Source organism: Tyto alba, unplaced genomic scaffold, assembly GCF_018691265.1.
Source record: "Tyto alba isolate M040663 unplaced genomic scaffold, T.alba_DEE_v4.0 Super-Scaffold_28, whole genome shotgun sequence".
Taxonomy (NCBI): Eukaryota; Metazoa; Chordata; class Aves; order Strigiformes; family Tytonidae; genus Tyto; species Tyto alba.
In genome coordinates, this window is record NW_024881302.1 from 3,945,875 (window position 1) to 3,970,041 (window position 24,167).

General features: G+C 58.4%; 1 protein-coding gene across 7 annotated transcripts in view; it reads right to left on the reverse strand.

The window, feature by feature from the left end:
* The window catches only part of LOC104359515 (myosin phosphatase Rho interacting protein), an 81,848-nt gene extending 59,519 nt beyond the window's left edge, over positions 1 to 22,329 (reverse strand). For 4 of the 7 annotated variants that reach the window (XM_042798788.1, XM_042798786.1, XM_042798785.1 and 1 more), the window contains exons 1-3: positions 21,748 to 22,329; positions 10,578 to 10,655; positions 8,308 to 8,373 (exon numbers count right to left, since the gene is read on the reverse strand). In XM_042798788.1, the coding sequence (XP_042654722.1) occupies positions 8,308 to 8,373; positions 10,578 to 10,655; positions 21,748 to 21,867 (264 nt within the window). In that variant the 5' untranslated portion in view covers positions 21,868 to 22,329. Of the gene's footprint in view, positions 1 to 8,307; positions 8,374 to 10,577; positions 10,656 to 12,376; positions 12,457 to 13,711; positions 14,006 to 21,747 lie in introns of those variants that run through there. The other 3 variants (XM_042798789.1, XM_042798787.1, XM_032989038.2) reach the window with 3 other exon arrangements.
* Between the last annotated feature and the right edge of the window lie 1,838 nt (positions 22,330 to 24,167).

Sequence of the window (24,167 nt, forward strand, 5' to 3'; positions counted from 1 at the left end):
TTTTGTTAGAGGTTTACGGCACGGTGGGACACGGAGGAGAGGCAGGTCCGCGGCCACCACGCGAGGCGGAGGGTGGGAACGCCAGCCGGGGCCCAAAGGGCTCACGTGAGGGTAATCGTGGGCTCGGCAATTAGCTGCATGATCTCACTACCCACTCTGACATCTTCACTGCCGTCAGAGGCAGGTTTGAGTGCTTCATTAACGTTTTACAGCGGATCATGATTTTTCTTTCGCTGAAAGCCTGCAGCCAGGCTGGAGGCCATGGGTATGGAGCCCAGGTTTCCAGAAGTCACAAAGAAGAAAGTCCAGCTGCTGCAAGCGCCTGTATCACTCTACCTCCCATAAAAGAGATAAATGCAATTTAAAATCCAGCTCATTCCCCTCCCTGCTCTTGCACGTGTCTTCTACACAAACATCTTTGTCAGGTCTCAAGAGATGGAGGAGAAAGGAAAAAGCAGAAAGGACAGAGCCACTTGAACCTGTTCTTGCTGCTCAGCATAAGCACAATTCCAGCTTTGCAGCTCGCCCCGCAGAAGACAATAGGGGCTGTGTTGTTTCCAGGAAGGAAGCACCTGGGCCAGGTCATCAAAGCTGCTTGTTCATTAGGGGGTCACTGGCTGTATCAAGCTCTCTCAACTCTGCTTTCATCCTCTCGCCTTCTGTTAACTCCCAAACCTCCCACCACGGACTGCGTCACACCGGGGCCTCTCCCGAGTGGGTCCTACAGGCACTGAACGCCCATCCTGGGGGGCTTGGACGTGGACACCAGTGTCCTCCATCCACATTCGTGAAGATGTGAAGAGAAACAGTCAGCTTGATCCACCTCAGCTCACAGCAAACCCAGGCACTTTTGGGACCCCAGCCATGGTCCCTGGCTGTGGACCCAGGCAGCAGGGCTGGTGTTGGAGCCATCCCTGGATGAGCCCTTCCCTGTTCCCTCAGCCCCCTTGAACCACCCTTCTGCGGCTCTACTTCCCCAAACACCAACTAAACCAAACTAAATGCAGTAAAACAGAAGAGGGTAGGGAACCATCTATGGAGGTGCCCACAGGAATCTTGACAGCAGGACCCACCTCTGGCAGCAACTGGGGCCAGACACTTTGAGCAGATAGAGAAGGGAAGACGTGAACCCTCCTGGAGGCACCGTTATGGGATCCCCACACCCAATGCCAGTAAACAAAATGACACTGGATCAGCATCAAGCAAGACATTAATATTAGGAAGACCACAAATGAAGATCTGCAAATCTTCCCAACCCCTTCAAGGCTGCTTGGTCCTGGCTTCAGTGATGTCCTGGGGACTGAGTTCCCAGGGCTCCCTGTAGGTTCATGGATTTTTTTTCCCCAAAAGCAGTATTGAAAATTAAACAGAACAAATCTATCAAAGATCTCTGAGCTCTGTCAGGAACCACCAGCACTTGTGCTGCCTCTACATCTCATGTAGAGCAATCACAAGGATGTGCTTTGTCCCTCCCCCTTGCACTCCGACTTCAAGTTCCTCCCCTGCCCAGCTCTCCCAGAGGAGAAAGCATTGCTTCTCCCCAGTTATGTCCAACATTTCCTTATTTCTACTGCATCATATTGGAGATACACACTAAACATCCCACATGAAACCTCCCCACAGGTCATCTTCCACCCCGCTCCCCAACCAAACCATTTATTTTCAGCTGCCCATCACTCCCAACCCAGCCAACTCACCTCCTGCATGATTTGCCATACACACCATGACCCTGAATCCAGGAGCTCCTGGATGAAGCCATTTCCCACCCCCCCACACTACCCCCACAATTGCATAAACTGGTGGGACTGGCAGGGCAGGATCACCAGCATTTGCCAAGGTGACAAACCACTTCTGGACTGCCGCAGGATGAGGCTGTGTGTGGGGTCACTTTGCCCCTCTGTTGGAGTTGAACCAAAAGCCACAGGAGCTGGAAAGAAAGTCCTCCCACTGCCAAGACCAAGTTGGACCCACACCCTGGATAAAATCCTGGGGTGGGGGGGGTCCCTGCTGCCATCTGAGCCACGCACAGCCACTCCCCTCCAGCCCCTCCTCTTTCAGCTTGCTTTAAATTTGGAACATGCTTTGATTCAAGGCAAAAGCTTTTTATGCTAAACAGAAACTGAAAGTCTTGAAGATCTGGTGAACAGAGGCACCGGCAAAATTACGTCCATGGGGGAAACACCGGGGAGGGGAGAATGGGGGTCTGTAAAGCCTGGTGCTCTCACAGAGGAGGGGGCAGGGAGAGCTTGGAAACTCTTAAATAGAGAAACGCGTGGAAAAAGTAAGGACAGAGAGGCCAGGATGTTTAAGGTTCGTTTTTAATCCCTGCCAATGAATTTCCATTCCGTGCCAAGACTGAAGTAAACTGCTTTGATCTGAAAAGGAGGAAAAAACCACATGCACAGATTCTTGGCTTCTTAAAACAATATAGATGACAAAGGAGGGAACTACGATGAAAATTAACACAGCGCAGCTCTGCTGATGGTGACATTTTAAAACGCCGCTTTGTTCCGAATAAAGAGAATTTTGGAGGGGGGTTGATTAGGAAATAATAATTACACACATCTGCACATCACAGCATTGGCGGGCGTGCATCCTTCCCTCCCTCTGATCCTCTACCAGCAGCCGCTGATGCTGACACTGTTCTCCTTTTTTCCCCATTGATCAATTCCTTAGGTTTCCGTGGCCGGGAGCGGGGCCTGGGGCTGTGTGGGGCTCCAGATGTGACCCGGCAGCCCCCTGTGCGGTGCCAGACCTCCCACCTCCGAGCTGGCCTCTCCTCTCCTATTTATACACCCAGTCCAGGGGTCCCAGTGCTCCCCTAACCAGAGCCAGATGCCGAGCAGGTTTCACCCTTCATCCCACCCCAGTCCCATCAGCTCCCAGCTCCCTCCTGACCTCCTTCCCAGCCATGGGGACTGCAGCAGGGATGTCTGCTCCATCGTACTGAGGTTAACGCTATTACAATCCGCCTGAGTTCCTGATTTAGAAGCAGGACTATGGTGCTGAGAGCCCAGGAAGGGTCTCCAAGGCCACCACGGAGGATGCAACCACCCAACCCCATACTCATGAGCAATCCCTGGCACAGAGGCAGTGGAATACTGGTTTAAGTATCCTCTTAGACCCCCCAAACACCTGTCTAATGACTCTCCTCCAGTTTTAGAAAGCAACTTGACTCCAGCAAATAAGGGGTAAGGAAGAGGCAGGGCTCACAGCCCATCCTCATGCTTTGCTCCTCCACACTGAAAGGCGCCAGACACGAAGCAAGGCCAGTTTGTCTGGAGAAGAACACATCGTGCCCAGGGATGCTCCTCCTGATCCCCTGCAAGGGAGCTGGGAAAGCTCATCTGGAAGATGCTCTCACCTCGGCGTTAGTTATTCACAACGCCAGCAAGTTTGAGATGCTCCCAGGTGAGCCTGAATTTTGTCCTGCTTTCAAACCAGAATATCCACTAAGAAAAACAAAACCCCAGAATTAGTAGTCTCAGGCAGCCACTGAAAGGAGGCCTGGTGTGATGGGAGAATACCTCCAGGGAGGATGCAGCTCTCACTGGGGGCAAAGCACTGGCACAAATGTCAACCTAGTATAAATCCCAGCCTAAGGGAAGTAGGAGAGGGGTAAAATAAAGCACAGAGACTAGGCCTGGCCTATAGGCGTGTAAAAAAAAAAAAGAAATGTTAAGAAGCTGGGCTGGAGATCCAGAACCTTTTTGCTGACCTGCTCTAGCCATGGGGCCGGATCCGCCCCCAAGCAGCGCTGAGGCCATCACCCACCCACAGGCCCAGGGAGGGACGGGACAGTGCCCTCCCTCCCTCCAAAACCCCTCCTGTGCACCCACTGCCTCTCCGCTAAGTTCCCACGCAGCAGGGCTCTATTTATAGAGACCTCGGCCACTAATTATAGATCACAGCAATCAAAACAAAAGGAGGCAAACGCTCTGCACTTGCCACTCTCTGGCTCCATCCCCTTACCCTGGCAGCTCCCATACCTCAGTCAAAACCTCCCAAACTGCCCCGGCACCGTGGTAACAGGCTGTTCTCCCAACGGCAACAGCAGCGGCGGTTTCGCTGGGGACCGCAGGGTGTTTTACCAGGAGGACTGAGACCTTGCACGGCGTGAGGCAACGTCAGAGGGTGCAGCCACCAGCACCAGTTTGGGCATCTCCCCCTGGACAGAGCGTGCTGGGACGCAGCTGCTGCGTGGGCAGCAGCCCGGGGGTGGGGGGCGGTTTGCTCACTGTCCTCACCCAAGTCCCCCATTTTGTCCCCTCAAACGACTGAGTGTGATCCCTCCCAGCCTGGGCAGGGCTGTTTCCCCACAGTCTGTGGACTTTATCGTCTCTAGTTTCAAATACCCTGAAGTCCCAAAGCTCTAAGCTCTCTGGGTGACTCTTCCACCTCCAAAACAAGTCTCTGGACACATTTGGCTTGGCTTAGTTTTTTTGGCAGGCTCCAGTCTCGCACTCCATGCAAAGGGGAGTCAGGGAACGTATGTCTTGGGAAAACCAAGGAAGTACCACAGCACTAGGGAGCACGTCGGGGTGCAGACATCCTCAGACACTCACAACACAGCAGCTCATCCCCAAGCCTGTCCCTGATTCCCTGTCACCCTCTTTCCTGCCTTCGCTCAACTCAATGCAAGAGCCATTTTACCATCCTCCAGCTGCTCCAGAAAAATGTCAACCCCTGTACATTAACCGGCCCAGCACAGAGGTTTATCAAATGGTAGGAGCAAGCCAGCACCGAGGGGTAATCGCGGCGGTTCAGCATGGGAAGGCAACCCTGAGTGATCGTACAACCTCCACATCCACCCGCGGTTGGGAAGGACGAATTTCTGCATGTCTGAGCAGGCTCGGCTTAGCGAGGGCTCGGCAGAGCCAGGAACAGCCGCTGGCATGCTCCCTGCAGAGGGGAAGGGGATGTGCTCTGCTTGGCGTTCCCAGGGCCCAGGCAGGCTCTGGGTGCCGGCACAAGGCTGGGGCTGCTGGTAAGAACGACACCCAGCCTGAGAGGGAGACCCCGAGCAGCGAGTCTTGCAGCTCAGCCTGGGTCCGAGGGGATGGAGGTCCATAGCCTGTGCATGTCCTTCCCCCATCCCAGCCACTGTGCAGAACTGGTTTGAGTTTTGAGCGAAAATACAGCAGAGAAATGAGAGATATACAGAAAGAAGGTGGCCACGCAGGAGCATAGGCTCGGGTTGAGCTCAGGGACACCCGTGGGCAGGTCTCAGGAGGGAGCTGGATGCCAGCGGGTTGGCGGGTACCTGCTTGTCCCACCTTCTGCTAGGGGATTTCCACGCCCAAAATGCTCTAGTCCAACACCAAACTTGACCCACCCCACAGCAAAAGGCACCCGTGCCCAAGGCTGCCCCATCCCATGGCCTCTGTGTACCATAGCATCAAAGTCTTTGGGGACCCCCTGAGGTCTCCCTAGCTCATGACTGGGCTTCAAGCCACCCCTTCACACCCCACTGCTCTCCAACCAGCCGGGAGCAAGAAGCAGAGTCTCCCTGGCTGGGCATGGGACCATCTCCACCACCACCTCCAGCCTGGGGCTCCCCTCCCAAGCCCACCCCTCCCTCCCCTCCCGCTTTTAATAAGAGCAGAAATTGCCAAACCCACAAAATTAATGTCTAAAAGGTTCAAGGCAGAGCAATCCAATCCTTACTTGCAACTGTCTGGGAGGTCTCCAGACAGATGCCACCCGACTCCCAGCACACTGCCGAGGCTGCCCTCGCACCAAGGTCCCCACGGGACCCCCACCCAGCTCCCAGCAGGGCAGCTGGGCCTAACCCCTGCATCAGCTGCAAAGTGCATCCCCCATGAAAAATACAGTGTCCCCACTGCATACGGGGACATCCCTGTTACTTCTCCCCACTCCGTGGAGGTGGTGGGGACACAGCCAGGAACCGGCACAGCTGGAACGGTGGAGAGCCGCAGGCAGGGAGCAGATGAGCACCTTGGGGGAGAAACCAGTGTCCCCCCAGCAATCCCAGCCAGCAACGCCTGAGGTGTGGTGGGCACAGGGCTGGGTCCCCACGGGGACCTGCCTGCTGACAGCCAGACCTGAGTGCCACCAGTCCCCTCCAGTGACCCCCAACACTCAGCCATCGCAGCCTGATGCCGTGGGACAGTGGCCATGGGTCCCAAACCCACTGGAGCCATGGCACTCTGAGCCACGCTCTGGTCCTGACACACAGGGAGTGAGCCCGGTCCTGCCCCGGGGAGCGGGGTGAAGGCAGGGCTGTGCAGGGGCATCACGGGCTGCTGGGGGGGGAGCCTGGTCCCACCAGCCGAGCCACACCAGCACCCGATGCAGAGGGGTCAGGGAGTGACGGTTTGGCAGAAGAACAACTTCCCCCAAGGTCAAGCAGAGGACATACCACAGGACGCATTCCCACATGTGGAAGGAGATGGTCCCTGTCTGTCCCTCCTCAGCCCCCCAGACCCGTTCCTGTGTGGGTTGAGCAGCAAGCAAAAAAACCCCCATTTCATCCTGCTTGGGGGCTTTTTGTCCTGCCCCAGCCTGGCCAGTGGGGCCGGGGATGCTCTGGTGCCGTGGGCTGGAAGGGGCCGGGGGAGGCTGTGCCCAACTACAGCCAGGCAACACCTTCAACAAAGCTGGTGCAAACAGCAGCGTGGATCCCACGCAGTGATGTGCTCGGCAGAAAGGTCAGGAGGGTATTTTTACACCATGTGTCAGACCGCGATGAGGAGGAGGGAGCCGCAATGATCTCCTCCATCTATGGCTATGGCACGGCTGGACCGAGCCCTCCTGCCCTCCTCCAGTGGCACCCATTGCACCACGAAGGGCCGTGGGGACAGCGAGTCCTGGTGCCCCATCCCAGCGGTGCTTTGCTGGGTCAGAGCTGTCCCACAGGGCACACAGGGCTGGTGGGGTGCAGGGACACAGCGAGTGGTCCAGCATGGAGAGATGCCAGCACAGTGGTATAACACACTGCCCAAGACACCGACCCACGTCACACATGTGCACACTCCTTTTATGATTGTTTTGTTTTTTGGTTGGGTCTTTTTTTTTTTTCTACTTTTTCCTTTCTCAAGTGGAAAAAGCCCAAGAGGTGCCTGGTGAACTGCAGGATGCTCCCCTTCTCCACAGCATGCTCTCCAGCAATGGTTAACCTGGGGCAGGTCAACCTTCTCAGGATGCAAAGCAGCAAAAAAAAAAAAAAAAAAAAAAAAAAAAAAAAATTGTGTTTCCCAATATCCTTGCACCTCTACCTCAGATTGGGGCATCTCCCCACTCCAGCCAGCTGCACATCGCTCTCCTGCAGCACAGGACATGAAACACCATCTCAGGGTGGAGCCAGGTTGCTGAGACACTAAAAATGTATTAGAAGCTTCCACTGCTCCTACCCGAGACATTTAAATTATTTAGGGCACTTGGATCAACCCCAAGAAAAAAATACAAACAAACAAGACATGAAACTCGAGCAACGCTTGCGGTGCTGCCGTGCCTCCCTGTCTCACCGTACTCTCGCAGGAGGCATCGGAGGAGGACCAAGGCACGCTGCTCTCACCCCACATGTCCCTGCATGTCCCTGCCCCACGTGTGCGCACACGTCGCCCCACATCCCAGCGCGTTTGGGCTTCGTGAGCCTCCCGCCCAGGCAGATCCCATCACGCGGGCACTCGCTGCGCCATGCCGGCACGCTCAACCTTGGGCACCCTCCCACGGGCTTGCTGTAACCGGGAGGATAAATCGGCCGCCCTGGTCACAGCAGGGTTGACCCCACTGGGCTCATCGGCACCACTTCGCAGCTCACAGCAGACGGGTTTCCCCTTTCCTTTTGTCTCCCCCCCTCTGTTTTACCGAGGGGAGCAGTGCCAGCGGTGTGCCACGGCGCCAGGGCGGGTAAGCAGCAGGAAGGTGTTCCAGCTGACCTACTTTCCACACGCATCGCCAGGCAGGGCCTCCTTCCCGGGCATTGCTAAGGCGATTCACCACCACCACTCCCCAGCTGGCACTGAGGAACAGGGCGGAATGGAGGGGGGACAACCTTGGGGACACCCCCCCCCAGTGCTCCCTGCCAGCATGGGATCCGTCAGCAACTGATCAATCCCACTCCAGGTGGGATCCACATTCCTCCGAAACACCCACCAACCTCTGCAGACCGTCCCATGCAAACCCAGCATGGCATTAAGTCAAACCCAGCGAGTGCAACTCTTCACTGGTTGGGCAGAGACCTCCCCATGCTGCGTGACAGAAGCATCGCCCCAGGCTCCTCCAAAAGCAGCACAGGGTCCCTGGCTGATCCCCACAGCCTGAGCATGGCCGGACAGCACTTACCATCTCGTCGAGGGCGTAGCGCAGCAGCCCATGCTCGTAGAGGATGAAGAACCGGCGCTGCCATTTCTGCAAGAGAAGACAGCAAGGCACGTCACAGCAGCGCTCACCGGCCCCAGGGCCTTGCTGGGGACACTGGAGCTGCACACCAAAGCTGGGGGAGAGAAAAGGCACCAAAAGCCCTTTGTGGCAGGGGACTTGTGACAACAGGACACGTGCTCAGGTCTCGCTGAGCAGCGGACCACAGCTGCCAAAAAAGAAGGGGACACCCCACCAGCACTGTGGGGACTGTTCCTAAAGGGTGATGAGTGTTGTTGCAGAAGTATTTCTGCTCAGCCCCTCACACCCCAAACCCACTCATTCGGGGTGCCACGGGCTTTGCGAAGCAAGGCTCTGCCAGGCCACCTGGCAGGGCTCTGCCGGAGGTCTGCTCGCACAAACGCACGTTGCTCAATGCTGATTTACTGCCTGGCTTCGTGGGCACCCAAGAGGCTGTTTTGGGGTTGCTTCCCCATCCCGCTCCTCTCTGCATTCGGACAGATCCCAAGCTGGCCTGGTTTAAGCATACAGGAGACACAAATAACCAGAGACAAAAGACTCCAGCTCCTGGTCTGGAACCGGTACTTTCCTCCTCCTCTCCCAAAGAATAACCACAAGCCCCATCACATCTCTCCAAGAGATCCAAGACCTGCAAGACACCAGAAGGATCCCCAATCAAGTGCTCCCAGCCCTCAGCTTCATCCTACGTGATCTATTCCAGCACCCCGTGCTGCAGGGTGACAGGGTGTCATGCTAGATGTCCCCTAGGAGATCATGAGCTCCATTTGGATGGTGGCTGCACCTCTGCGGATGGCAGTGCCCAGGTGGTCCTACCTCCCCGGGCACTGCTGCTTCTACAGCCACACAGCAAACCAGATTGGAGAACTGATCTGGCTGGAAAACTGCCTTTTTTTTTTGTGTGTGCCAGGTTGTTTTCAGCCAAGAGCAAAAACAGGTTGAGCAGGCTGAAATAAAAAAGGTCCTAGATTCATAGCCCCAGTGCAGCAATTCTTATCTTGCTTTTCTCAGCCCTTTAGGCAAAGTCCAAGGTGCTCAGAGACAAGCAAAACTACCGAGGACCCTGTGGACCTCCACGTGCTTAGCAGACAGCCTCTGCTCTGGGGGGGGACACACCACAGTCCCACGTCCCCTTAATGTTGGGCCAGCAAGCCTGCAACTAGCCATGACTCCAAATAATGACCTATATACACCAGGCTGAACTCAGAACTCAATTCTCGTTCACTCAGGAAAGATTTTTTTTTTTTTATTACTACCAGCTCTTGAGAGCATTTTGGCTGCGTGACTGAGGGTTCACGGACCATTGCCATCCCTCCCACACACAAGACAGCCTTGTCCTGGCAGCCTCAGCAGCAAGTTCCCTGGAAGAGCAGCTTGAGGACAGGCTGGGAGTCCCTGTCACAAGCCAGCGGTGAAAGGATGTCAGCCTGGCCACGTCCTTCTGAGCTTCACACGCCCCCCCAGAGCAGGCAAGTAGGGGATGCTCCAACCCCACACGATGCTGTTGTTTCTGCCAGGCACGAGCAAACCACTTTGGGCAGAAGCTGAGTGTGTCTCGCTCTGTCTGCAGGTTTCTGCTGCTAACACTCTCTGCTTCAGAGCTCCACACAGTTACAGCAAACAGGAATCACCTCTCAGCCCCTTCCTTGCTGCAGGACCTGCCTGACACAGGGGTATCAGCATTAGAGGATGGGATGCAGCCTCACTCCAGGGCTCTGGGCATGCCCATGATGAGCTGCAGAAAATAAAGCAGCTGTTTCCAAGCACTAAAGGGAAATTGGGTGCCTCGCTGATGGTTCCAGCATGGCCCAGAGCTGCACAGTCCACACTCCGTTGGCCTGAGAGCCCTCCTATTAGCATGGCACGTGTCAGGCCAACCAGTCCCCAAAGAGAACAGCATCAAGGCATCAAAAACAACAGCAGCAAATGTAAAAAAAAAAAAAACAAACTGCAAAGACCAAGCCTGACCAGCACCTGCAGTGCCCCAGGCTACTGCCCAGCACAGGAGACCTCGCATCCTGGAAAAGGCATTCGAGCCCTGCTGCAGGAAACATCTCCTGGCTTCCTGGTTTGCGCAAGGGGATGGGTGTATGGAGGTGCCTGTGACACTCCTGGGGCCACAGCTACCTCCGTGGGCAGGGACAGGCCCTCACTGCTCCTCCTGCCATGCCACCCCCACCCACGGCACGGGGAGAGGGCGTCTCGACTTCGCTTACCCGGGAGCGATGCACGGGGTTGTCAAAGTCCGTTCCTTCCGGGGCCAGCAGCAGCCAGCCACCATAAATGGGTTTGGCCTGCGAAGAAACAGCAAAAGAAACACATCAGGCGCAGGGGAAACAGTCTCACCAGGAACCAGCACGGCGGGGGACGGATGGTCAGGGACCACGGGAAACTGCAGGAGCCTCCCCCCACGTGAAGGCAGCTGCATGAGTTCAGGCTCCTGCACACAGGCAAACTCAGCCCTGCTAGCGCGGGGAACACGATGCTTGATGGCAACCCGCGGTGTTAAATACGCTGTGTGTGAACAGGACTGAGATGAGGACTCAGGAGGAGGTAAAATCCCAGCCCCAAATACCAAACTCAGCTGCCCCTGCATGGCATCACGCCGAAAGCACCGACCTCCCGGGTACTGCCAAGCTGCAGAGCCCGTCCTCACTGACAGCTCTTCCCCCGGCCATCGGCAGCACGCCTCTGCTCCAAAGCAAAAACACACTCCAGACGAGAGCTCCATGTTTTCCTTTTGTTAATTAAGAGAGGAAAAACTACCCAGCGCTGGCAGCTCTCCAGCTCACAGCCGCTTCCCGTGCCGCACACATCCAACACCCGTTTCCCCGTACGGGCGGCCCCTGCCAGCCTGCTCCTCCTCGCCAGCGGCTTCCAGCAGCCCTCGGCCGAGCACGCAGGAAGGTCAGAGCCAGGCAGAGGGAAAACAGCTCGTTCAGCCGGCTGGGAAGAGAAAGGGAAAGAATACCCGGAAAGAAATGCCTTACAGCACTGCCGTTTATCAGTGGAAAGAAAAAAAAAAAAAATATCCAGGCTCTTTCCACCGGTGGTTTGGGTACAGAAGCGGCTGGTGCGAAGCAGACTCGGGCCACAGTGAGCGGTGGGATGGGGATGGGCACCAGGCATGTCCTCCCCCACCAACTCCTATGGGCACCGCTCCTGTTGCCTGTCAAGCTGCAAACTATTAGCCAACCTCATTCCTGGCAAGGGCTGGGGCCAAATCCTGGTGCAAGAGTGGCGAGGCATTGCCACACCGGCGAGGCAGCTCCGCGGAGGTACTGGGACAAGCCAGGAGGGAGGAAACCCAGGGCAGATCCAGTTTCAGGAGCCCCTGGGTCCGGGGACACTGTTTTCCACCACAGAACATCCGTGCAAACCCCGGCCCAGCCCAGCCACATGTTCCCAGCTCCTCTTGAAATTATTCGGTTAATCTTGTTGCTTTCATTTTTTTTTTTTTTTCCCTTTTCTCTCCTTAAAGCTTAAAACTGTTTCCAATTCGGTACCTCCCCTAGATTCCTCCTGCCAGTTTCTGTGGTTTTGTAATGTTAAAAAAAAGTTTCCCCTCTGGAAAAATCCCTGCAAACAATAGAAGAAACTGCCTATGCACCAAAAACTGTCAAATGCATGAAGCACTGAGTAAGCAAACTGGAAACAAGCCGGAGGAGCCCTTTTACTGTTTATAAAGTGAAAAGAAATAACAAAATCTCTTATCCCCCTCCACAGTGTGACATATCAGCTCTAGGTGTTGCTCTCCCAGCAGCTGGGAAAACATGATTTGAGGAAACCTTCCTTCCTTCCCTCTCTTTTTAAAGGGGATTCAAAACAATGAAAATGGGAGTGCTGGGAGTGGGATCCAATTCTGGGGAGTTGCTTCTCTCCCTCCCGGGGGTTCGGCGCACCCTCCCATTCCCATGACCAGCACCAGCCTCACCCACCCCGGGGGCCTTGCTGGCACCGACGGGCACCCTGCAGCCCCTCGCCCCCCCTGCCAGCCCCCCCCCATCCTGCTCACCTGGGTGCTGGTGCCCTGCTCGCTCGTGGCCCCCATGTTGCCCCCCGGCCCGTGCAGCACCCGCTCCGCGCCGGGCCCCGTGCCGCCCACGCTGCCAGCGCCCGGTTCTGCCACTCCCCCGGCACGCCCCACACCCCCACCCAAAGGTACCCGTGACGCAGCCGTGCCCACGCGAGGGGAGGACTTTGGAGTGGGGGTTCCCACTGCTCCCCGCCGTGCTGGGATGTGGCCGTGGCCACCCGTGCAGCCTGGACAGGGCCGCTTGCAACGGCCGTTCCCAAATTTCTCTTCTGTTTTACGGGAGGAAGGAAAATTGCAAATAAATAACTAAAGATAACCCACCAGAGAGCCAGCAAGTGCCTTTAACGGCTCGCTGCAGCAGGGAAAGGGGGTCCCCAAACGCCCCGTGACTCATGGTGAGCCTTGAGCAACCGGCTCCGGTGCTCAAGACATCGCCAGTAGCTTCCACCACCCAGGAACAAGGAAGAGGATGACAGTGAGGGCAGGACGCAGCGTTCCCAATGCTCAGCACCGCCACGCCAAGGCAGCAGCTCTCGGAGGTGATGCTACGGGCAGCCGAGCTGCTTGTAGGGCTCAGCCCTCCTCTGTCCCCCGATTTTATCCTCCGTGCCCCAGCACAGCCCCTTGGCACAGCCAAGCGCTCAACCCATCAAAGCCCCACGAGCAAAATCTCTCCCTGACACAAGCCACAGCGCTGCAACCCTCCCGGCAGCACCGTCCCACGCCACCCCGAGCACCCCACTGCACCCCAGTAGGGTCCAGCCCCACAGAGCCCCCAGGGTGACAGGCAGTGGGCAAGTCCAAGTGCCACACCAGGAATGAAGTAACAGTGAAACCCAAAGAGGGGACACCATCACCAGGGTCAGCAGTGACCAGCCTTCACCCAGTATTACAGGTGTGAAGCCCTGCCCTACCTCAGCCTGGCTTACACCCCTCACCAGGCATTATTTTGCCCTCAACCATTCCAGTTTTGGCTCAACGGACTGTATATAAAGCACCGAGCACCTGAAATATATGCCCTTAACATAGAGCATGGTTATTTCTTTACTGGCATCATAAAAAAGCACCAGTGGGCTATACTTACTTCGGCAGAAGCGTCCAATTTCAGATATTGAAACCAAAATAGCTGAAAGGTATGAATTAGAGCCAGTCAGCGTGGGCAGCCCGGTTCCACCAGCCAACATGCAGCAGAGCTTTTTAAAGCCAAACCAAAACAAGCTACTGGTAAAACCAAGCAAATGCCCACAGAGGTACAAGCCTAAATAAAAGGGATATGAATTAGCACACAAAGTGCCTGAAATAAACCCATCACACCTGCATTGGAATGGCCCTGCTGAAGCGAGGTTTAAAATAAACCTGCTCGATGTTGCGGTGGGAGGCAGGTCCAGGGGGGTGTTACCGCACCGGGATGGAGCTGGAGCCACACGACGCGCTCCACCAGCTCAGCTTCCTCTCGAAAGCTCAGCAAGGGGAGGAAAACACAACACCCAGCACTGAGCAAGAGCACAGAGATAAATCTTCCCCTGTCCAAGCAGATCTGTCCACCCTCACGTTATGGGATGGTGTTAGAGCAACCCTGGGGTTCCCAGGATGCCTTTGATCACGCGGAGCTCCAGCGATGTCCGAAGGGCAGCTCGGGGTGGTTTCCCTGCAGGTAGCAGCCACACGGGATGCTCGGCTGCCGGGTGGCTTTGCTTTTATCCAGCTGGTACCCAGCCAAAGGGTGAGCCGCAAAACGACGTGGAAAGCAGAGTGGAGGGCAGTGCGATACATCCACGTCTGGGGTGGGGTGGGGTGACGCTTGCAGGGCAGGCAGGAAGAGGAGAGCCGGTTCCTCCGGCACGGCTCGCGGTGACAAAGCCAACCCCCCGCCACGACCTCGGCCGGGAGGTGCCGAAGCCACTGCCTCGCCCCCCTGGGAGAGACCTGCAGGTGCCTCGCCGCCCCAAAAAAGCGGTAAAGCCACCGTATCTCACAGGGGCAGCACCACAAGGGAGGTGCAGCCGGGTTGGAGCCCCACAGTGCTGCCCAGTTCCATCCCGTCCCGTGGGACCGGCGGAGGCTGACTCAGACAGAAACACCCCTGTGTCACCACCCGTCTTCCTGTCACACCTCTGGCAACACCCAGGTATCCCATCCCGCCTGGCCCTGGCTTAGCTTCAGGGCCCCCACCACTGGAACTGTGCTGCCGGTGCTCCGCAGCCCCTCACCTGCCTCTCGGGTCACTGCACCGGCCACTGCCCCCATCGCCTTGGCCTGCAGGTCTGCGTTGCATCAAGGGGGAGGACGCTGCCTCCAGCCCAGCGCTGGTAGCACGGCGGGTGGGAGGAAGCAGAGAAGGAAGCAGCCCCAGCTCGGTTTACACAAAGCTGTCAGGCTGCTGAGCTGATGCTGCCCAGGCACAGACAAACCACCCCACCCCGAACCAGCTCCAGCAGCACTGGGAACGCCATTCCCAGCAGCCAGGGGACTGGGCTTAAAGGAAGTGCTGAGCCAGCCAGCGCTTCCCAAAGCCCACGGTGATACAGGAACCCCTGCAAATCCCCAGGGCTGCAGGGCGGAGGGGGCACGGTCACCCGCTTCCAGTGGGTCACAGGAGTGTGACAGCCCAGAGAGCCAGGTCACGGGGCCAGAGGTGGGCTGTGACACCAACCACCGTGCCTGTTGGACAGGCTGTTGCGTTTGTCGGTGGTACCTTCACCTCTTCCCCTTGCAAACCAAGCAGGGTGCTCGGCAGCACCGAGCAGAGCCGCGCCGTGCCGTGCCCCACGGGAGCTCACTGTGCAAGGTGCAACAGGAGAGCTTTGCTGACACCCACACCTCCTCTTCGGGTCCAGGCTCAGCGCCGTGGCAGAGCACCCACATCCCCACTGAGGTGCTGGGATGCCCGGGCAGGCTGGGGATGGCTCCACAGGCAGTTTTCACCCACCCCAACGTGCTCTGAGGGAAGTCCAAATCCATCACCAGGAGAGACTCCTGGCTCCAAGTGCGTGGCGGGAGGGATAATCTGTTTAGGCTGCCGGCAGACGTAATCAGCCTGTCTCGGGTGGAGGCAGGGTTTATTTTGTTCAGGCTTGGCAACTGAGTGGGAAGGGGGAAAAAAAAAAGGACCATTACAGTGGAGCTTTAGCCTCTGCACTGAATGCAGAATCCTGTGCACCAGGGAAGCAGTGTCAGGGCTTCCAGTAGCCCCGTGAGAAAATGATGTCCCCAGCCTGGCCCAGGGTGTGGGTGAACCCATGGAAACTCCCATCCCACCACCTTTATGGGTTCAGTCCCAACAGTCACCAAAGGAATGACAGCAGTGCCTGATGCTCCCTGCACCCAGGGGTGCCCAACAGGGTCACAGCTCTCAGTCAGACCTACAGGAGAGCATGGCCCCAGAGTGGGGACAGTAAGGTCATTGTCCCCTTGTACACCGACTCCTGAACCACTCAGAGCTCCCCAGAGACATGGACACATTTCTGGCACAGCTCAAGGGGAAAGTCACCACAGACACTGTGGTTGCAACCTCAAAAGAAGAAATCTGGGCAGTTTCAGCTCTGCTCTGCTCTCAGTTTTACACACCTTGGAGCCAGAGAGAACATCACTGACGGGTGAGTCGGTACAGCCGTCACCTGGCAGGAATGGGGAAGGTGATATGGTGTTCGGGGAGGGAATGGGATACGATACCCAAGCAGGCTTTCCTGCCCACAGCACGGCTTCTAGGAACCGAGAGACAGGCATCGCTGAGCATTTTGCATGCTCCCAGCGGAATGCCACATGGACCACTGGAAAACCTGCGACCCCGGCCGGCGGGAGGCTCTGCAAACCACTGTGCAAACCCATGCTCCGGGGACAATCCCAAAGGCCAGGGACGTAGCCCAGCCTTGGTGGTTAAGCTGCTTACATCCCAGTTTCCCTGCCTGTATGCATTTCCCCTCTGCTGTATGTCACTTGACGACGCACAGCAGAGCGGGACGAAACCCCAGTGCAGGAGGCTGCTGCGCTGCCGGTGGGCATCCACAAGCACTCTCCATCCCCCAGCTCCACACCCAAGTGACCACTCGCTGCCCCTGGGTTCAGCCCAAACTGTGCTTTTTCCAAGCCGACATGTGGGCAGCTCTTAGGGACAGCCCTGGACCCACGGACACAGCCCCCTCTCCACCCACCTCCCGTAAAATTGCGTTTGCACAGTGCAGGAATGAGCCGGCTGCTGCCGAAGCTACAAATCATGCCAGGCTTTCATCACCAACACATCTCACCGTGCAGGAAGAGGACAAACCAGACTGGACAGACTGGACCCAGGGCACAAGGAGCCGCTGCCGTGGGGCGGCTGGCGGGCACCGTGCACGGCACAGCCCTCCTGGCACACCGGCAGCCCTGACCCAGCTGTTGGCAAACTCCAAAGAAAGGAGCTGCCTGGGCAGTTTGTCCTGTGGGCAGCGGGACTGACCGACTGACCGGAGGAACAGGAAGGGGAAAGGTTGAATTCACCCTTCGTGCAAACAGCCGCTCTCCTGCAAACACCCTGGCCCTGGACCCAGGGCAGTGCTTGGGTCAGAGCGCTGCCACCGGCTTGGGCAAAAACTGGAAGAGTTCAGCTGCAGCGTGCAGGGGCAATTTGTCAAGCGACAGCAAACTGTAAGTGGGAAGGAACGGGCTTTGCAATCCCAGCTCCCCCTCCTCGAGCAGCCCCGAAGCCTGGCGTGCCCCGCAGCGAGCAGGCGTATCTAACCACCTCCCACGACGGGGCTTCCTCAGCGCCTGGGAGAAGCCACAACATCTCTTCAGAGTGCTGGAGAGGGGATTTATCACTTCCTCGGGTGCCAGAGCAGATAAGGTGCGGCGCCATGCAAAAAAAAAAACCCAGCAGCAAGTAAGTGTGCAAAGGGGACAGTTCTCCAGCATGCAAAGGCACTGCTGTGCCCCTTCCCCTGGGCCATGCAGAGGGTTAACTGCACCCAAAGCCAAACCCGGCACCCAACCTGACATCCCTCCCGAGCACCCAGCACCCTCAGGCCCCTCTCCAAGGGTGGGATGCTGCCCGTGGGGGACAGCCACCACAACCCTGCCCACCCCAGCTCGTCTGGCCATGACCCCCAAGACTCTGCCCACTGCAGCCACCGACGGAGGCGGGTTTGACATTTGCAGAGAATCTCCCCCTGTTCGGTCCTAATAATTAGTCAAGTACAGGCGGATTTTTACAGCATGATACAAGTAGCTGGGAGCAGGGAATGCAAGCGTGGGGGCTGCTTTCCAAGAAAGAAGGGGCTTTTCCTTCCCCAAAGGAGCATGGGGTGGAGGCAAAAGCATGTCCAGGACTTGATCCCTCACCCTGCCACCCTTAGGACAATGCACAGAGCCAGGATAAGACCCTGGCCCAGGGTGTTGCAGCCCTGTCGGTGCAATGCACCAGAGCAAAGCCAAGCCTGTGACCCAACGTCGACACCCTCCAGCCCTAGGGCTGCTAGTGATCAGCTGTTCGCTGTCCAGACCAGTAGGAAAGTGATAATGTCCAACAGAGGAGAGATGGAAATAACCACACTCCCCCTCCTGTCACCGGGCAGGGATGTCACGGGCCAGGGTGGGAGGAGGCAGTGGGAAAAGTCTGTAAGCTCCATTTTCTAACTGGGTGGTCCTCTGGGCATCCATGCCATGATCTCAGAAAAAAAAAAAAAAAAAAAAAAGAAAAAATAAAGACACTGGTAGCTGGAAAGACGTCCTGAAATTCCTCTATCTGTGCCAGTCCCCATGCCCCGAGAGAGCACAAGCATGGAGAAAATTAAAAGCAACTGCTTTACACTCTGCTCTTCTTCCAATTCAGGCCAAGCGTAATTTTGAGGTTAATTCCCAGCCTGTTCCTGTTCAGGGCTTCATCTTCCTTACAAACCAAAGGCCACAACTCAGTCCAGGCCAGCTGGTGTGGAAAGCAGGGACCCCACAGGGACATCCCCATGTCCCTATTGAGCCCTGGGTGGCTTCCTTGGGCAGAGGGTCCCGCTGGCCAGGCTGGCTTTCTCCTGGAGATGGAAAAGGGTCCCTGGGATCCTTCCATCTTCCCAGGACAGGCTCGGGAAAGCTGACCTCCACGTGAGGTTTGCAGGAGGTTAAAGGGGACTGTGCGGTGCCAGCACAAGCACGCCTTGCCAGGAAAGAGGGAATTCCCACAAAAAGGGAATTTCTTCCTTGCCGGGAAAGGGGCAGCACAAGAAGAGCTGGCAATGGGTGGGTGGAGGAGCAGCCAGGACAGAGCCATCAACAGTATCACATCTGCCAGGGACCAGGGGCCAGATCCTGCCACCACCCAGGATCACAGGGCTCTGAGCATCCAGCCCAAGGCTCAGGTTCACCAGTGCAGCCCCACAGCAACAGATTTTCCCAAAGAGGGAGCAGATGCGGTGACTGACCCAGTTTTTCCCATGCCATGTAAGCACCCTAGAAGGTCAAACGCAGGCTGGGGAGGGGGGGGGGGGGGGGAGGTATCAAGGGAACATCACCTCCCACCTGCAACCCCGAGCGGGGGTCAGCCACAGCTCCAGTGAGTGGGGGGACCACAAGCAGCTGTCCCAAGTCACACCGACCCCCATCCAGCAGCACAGCCACGCACAAAAACAACTCGTGAACGCAGCGCTCCCGGGATTAGGGACTTAGCGTCCGCGCAGCCCTTTGAAGTTGAAAGCGCTAAGTCTGATTATTTTTAGAGAGCTCCAGCTCATTAATCCTGATGTTTGGGGCTGGATTCCCCCCTCCCAGCCCCAATTCCCAACTCGGCTCCTGAGTACGATGGAAATCCATTCCTACCACTAAATATTTGTGACTCTCTCTAAACGCACACTGGTCTCTGCCCCGAGCAGCTCCAGCACCCCGGGAAGCATGAGGGGCAGCTCCTAACACACACACAGGTATTTTTATGTAATAAAAATCCAAAAAAGACATGAGTGCGTAAGCGTGAAGTACCTTCACCTTTCCTGCAAGCCAAGTAGAAAGGTCAAATGACTCAAAAGGACTTTTCTAGCCTGACTCTAGGTAATCACCAACACTGTCCATAGGGTGAGGGGGACACGCTTAGCACGGAGCCCCTACGCTGCGGTGTGGGATCCCCCCCCAGTCCAACCCAAGCTTAAAAAAAAAAAAAAAAAAAATTAAAAAGGCAAAAAAAATTCAGAGCTGTTAAATGAACCGTTATTCCTGGGTGTGCTTCGGAGCGAGCACACCCCCACATCCAGCCGGGCTCCTCGCTGCAGCACGGAGCCTCCTCCTCTGACAAGAGGCACGAATTTGGAGGGGAGGTGGGCAGGGTGGGGGGGAAGCGCCTGGCCGGCCGCGGCCGGGGGCTCCTCGACACTGGGGGGGCTGCGCGGCGGGGTGGGAGGGTGCGTGCATGCATCACACGCTACCAGAGCCACCATCTTATCTGGGAAGCGGGATTACTTCACGCCAGCTGCAAGGGAGAAACCGAGCAAAATCGTGCTGTTTTCCCAACCGGAGCTCCCCCCTCAACACGGGGCTGACCCCGTTCCCCATGGGAGCCAGCTCTGGCGGCAGGCCCCCCCCCGCTCCCCCCCCCCCCCCCGGGGCCACCCACCACCCCGATGGGAACAAAGCAAACGAGGGGCTGCCCGAAACACGGCCCTGGGTCTCAAGGGAGGGCGGCGGGCCCCCCGCCGCAGGGGCAGGCAGGCACCGTGGGGGGTGGCATGCAATGATTTGAACACCCACCCCCCCCACCCCCCCCACCCCCAATAAAAATAAAAAAGCAATGCACCCAGGAGGCAGCAAAAGCCCAGGAGGGGCAGCAGGAAGGGGCTGATCAGGAGCGGGGGGCTCTTCCCGAGCCCCCTCCGGGATGGCTCCTTTGTCTGGGCACAGCTGCGACGCTCCCCGCCGCCCGCCCCTTCCCGCACACACCACGGCATTTTTTCCAGTTACATTTTTTCCATATTAGCCTTCAGATTTCATTATGGCCCCCCCCTACTACCCCCCCACAGCGAGCGCAGCAATACGTCTGATCTCACTGCCATAATAGGATCGGGAACAGGGATGTCAGCCCCAGCCCAAAAAGGTGTGGGAGGAGGGAGGGTGGCCCTGCTCCCCGTACCCCAACACCAAGGACAGGCCCCCGCACCCCAAATGCCCCCCTCCCCGCTGCGGGTGCACAGGCTTCCGGGCCTGCAACAGGCCTGGGAGGAAGAGGAGGAGGAGGAAGGCCCAGCCCTGGCAGCCCCCCAGCCTGCCTGCACTGGGCTCTCATCGGGAAAGGGCACAGGTCGCCTTCCCGTCCCCCCCAGGAAAGTGGGGGGGCCGTAGCATGGGGGGGGCAGTCATGTCCGGCATGTCCAAGCGGGGACGTTTTATTTACAGCCGAGTTTGTCCCAGAACTTTCAGGATTTTTTCCAATGGAGCCCACAGGTCACCCCCACACCTGCTGCTGTGCACCCCGAGAGGGGCTGGGATCACCCCAAGTGTAGGTGCCGATCCCCAAATGGTCTCAGGAAAGGGGTGAGGCCCCAGGGGAGGAGGTGTTGGGGTGGGCCATGGCCCAAGGGAACAGTGGGCACCTGTGGGGATGCTGAGTGCCCCGTGGGACACCTGGGTATCTGTGGGGTCAGCAGGCACCCCGTGGGATCACTGGACACCCACCTTAAAAAAACAGAGAGCACCCACAGGGCTCCTGAACACTCCACGGGATTCATAGCTACCTGTAGGTCCCTGTGCTATCCATGGGGTCAGCAGGCACCCCACGGGACCCCACACCACCTGTGGGGTCAGCAAGCACCCCACGGGACCAGAGAGCACCTATGGGACTCCCAAACACCCCATGATAATCATGGATACCTGTGGGTTCCTGTGCTTTCCGTGGGGTCGGCAGGCACCCCACAGGACCCCACACCACCCATGGGGTCAGCAAGCACCCCACGGGACCCCACCCCTGACAGCCCACACTACCCACGGGAACAGCAGGCACCCACAGGGCCCTATGGCATCTATGTGACCAGCAGGTACCCCCACGGGACCCCTGGAGATCCCACGGGAATCAGTGCTAACCACGGGGCCAGCAGGCACCCATGGGACCTTGCACTCGCCGTGGGACCCTATACTATCTATAGGATCCTGTGCTACCCACGGGGCCACCCGTGGGATCTAAGCTGCCCGGTGGACCCCGAGGTACCCGTGGGGCCATGAGGCACCCACGGGGTTCTGCACCATCCACAGGACCCCGGGCTACCCACGGGGCCAGGAGTCACTCCACGGGGACCCAGGGCGCCCTGGGGCCGGACGCGTGGAGGCGGGCAGGGGGCGGAGCCCCAGGGCGGATTTTGGGGGGAAAACAGTGGGTTTTGGGGGGGGGGGGGGGGGGAAGGTCCCACCTGGTTGAGGTCCTCATCGTTGAGCAGGTGGGACTCGCGGGGCTTGAAGCAGTTCTGGCACTTGCTCTTGTTGAAGATGTTGGCCTGGAACTTCCTGCAGGGGTTGTCCTTGGCGGCCATGGCGCGCCCCGCGCCCGCTGCGCGCCCGCTCAGCGCCCCGCGGAGCGCCCGCCCGCCGCCGCGCCCATCGCCCGCCCCTCACCGCGGGCCGCGGCCTCCGCCTGGCGCCCGCGGAGCGCGGCGGGCAGCGTCAAAAAAAAAAAAAAAAAAATTAAAAAAATTAAAAATAAAAGCACAACCCAAAACAAAATCCACGCACACACATACACACAAAAAAAGTTATATATATATAGAATTAAAACGGGAGCAAACTGCAAGGCGGCCGCCTCCGCTGCGGCTCAGCGGGCGCGCATGGCCGGGCGGCGCGGAGGCAAGGCAAGGGCCGCGGTGCCCCCGCCCTCCGGGGCTGGGCTGGGCCGTGCGGGGCCCCGCCGGCTCCGGCGCTGGGTGCCCGGCGCTGGGTGCCCGGCGCTGCGGCCGCCGCTACCGACTGCGCCGCCCGCAAAGTTTCCAGCGTCGGGGAGCCAGGCGGAAAAGGGGGCGGGGCCGCCGCGCAGAGACGGACGTCCCCGCCTGCCAATGGAGGCGGGCGTCCGTCGCTAACAAAAGGTGTCGCTGGCCAATGGGGTGCAAGGAGAGGGGAGGGCGCGGCGGGGCCGCCTCGGCCGTGGGGGAGGGGCGGGGCGCTGACAGCTGGGGGCGGGCTCGGCTGGGCTCGGCAGGGCTCGGCTCGACTCGGCTCGGCTCGGTTTGGCTCGGCTCGGCTCGGTTTGGCTCGGCTCGGCTCGGCTCGGCGGGGCCTTCCGTACTCTGACCTCGGCGCCGCGCAGCCAAGCTCTGCAGGGACCCCCCCCCCATCTCCGTGTGCAACCCCCCCCTCCCCGTGCACAGACCCCCCACGCACGCCCCCCCCCACACACACACGTTGTGCACCAGACCCCTTGCCTCCCACAGGCCCCTTCATTCACTAACCCATGTGTCGTGACCCCTGTGCCATGCACCGCCCTCCCCACCCCAGTGCACTGACACCCTCCCCATGCAAAACCCCCCCATACAGTGCAGTGACCCCCCCCACACTGTTCATCCCCACGCACAGCCCAGGCCCCTCCTGGCCACTCAGCAGTGGGGGGGATGCACGGTGCAACGTGTCAGGGTTTGCCCCCCCCACAGCCACCCCCCTCCCAGCAGAGGGGTGGCCCAGGGTGCAACCCCCACACACACACACACACTCGAACCACAGCCCCACGGGTGGCACAGACCCCAGGTCCCAAACCCTTGCAGCAGCAGCACTGCCCCCATTAACCCTGACCCTGTCCCCAGCCTCAGGCACAGTCCCAGTCCCAGCACAGGGCGGGGGGCATATGGAGGTGGGGTTCATCACCCGCTTGGACACTCAAATTCGGTGGGGGGCAACACAGCCTAGTGCCCCTCCTGCAGCTCTGGGGACGAAGCAGGGCCAGGGGTGCACGTCCTGCCTCAGCCACATTCCCCCCTGTGCCACCGCCCCAGGGGAACTCCTGTTTGTCCAGTGCATTTTTATCCAGTGCAAACTGGCAGCACCGGCAGGTAAACACACCCCACCGGGCGATAAGGACCGGGCGCGGGTTTGGCCTCACCGGTGCGGCTGAGGGACCGACCCACAGGCACGCACCACGTCTGGTTTTTTTTTTTCTCCCAGCCCTAATTCTGCACATCAGCCAGAGAAGGGCCGGAGCAGGGACCTCAGCGCCGGTGGAGCACCGCCGGGGCGGGAGAGAGGTGGGAACACCGGCCCCGGAGCCAGGGGGACGGGGCGAGCGTGCCAAGTGGCACCTCCAAAACACACCCCAGCCCAGCACGTCCCCCCCATATTCGGCTGCCACGGAGGCACACAGCGTCTCCTGCTCACCCCAGTATCTCCCCATGGGCATGGGACGGGGCCTTGCTGTAAGGAACAGCCGCACGGACTTTCATGGTTTTATTGGGACGAGGAAAAACCCGTCGGAGAAGAGGCGGCAGAGAGGTCCCCTCACACCCGGCACTGCCCCGCCGTTTGATGTGGGAGTCGGCCTCTGCGGCCTCGCCGCACCGGCTCCATGCTGTCATCCTGGAGTAAATAAAGACCAATGCAATTGCCTGCTTGTTTATTAATTTTCGCTTCATCAAAGACTGCTTTAATCATCTCGCTCCCTCCTGCCATCGCCACTCGCGGCACGCACAGGTGCCGATGTGCCACAGATGGGACCCTGCTCCCGTACCAGTGACATGGCTGCACCCTCACCCAGCCCCACAGCAAATTCTCGGGTGGCTCAAGCCCACATGATGCTCCCAAGAGGGACATGCAGGCTGAGAGGTGGCCACCAGCCCTGGTTTGGGTGGCT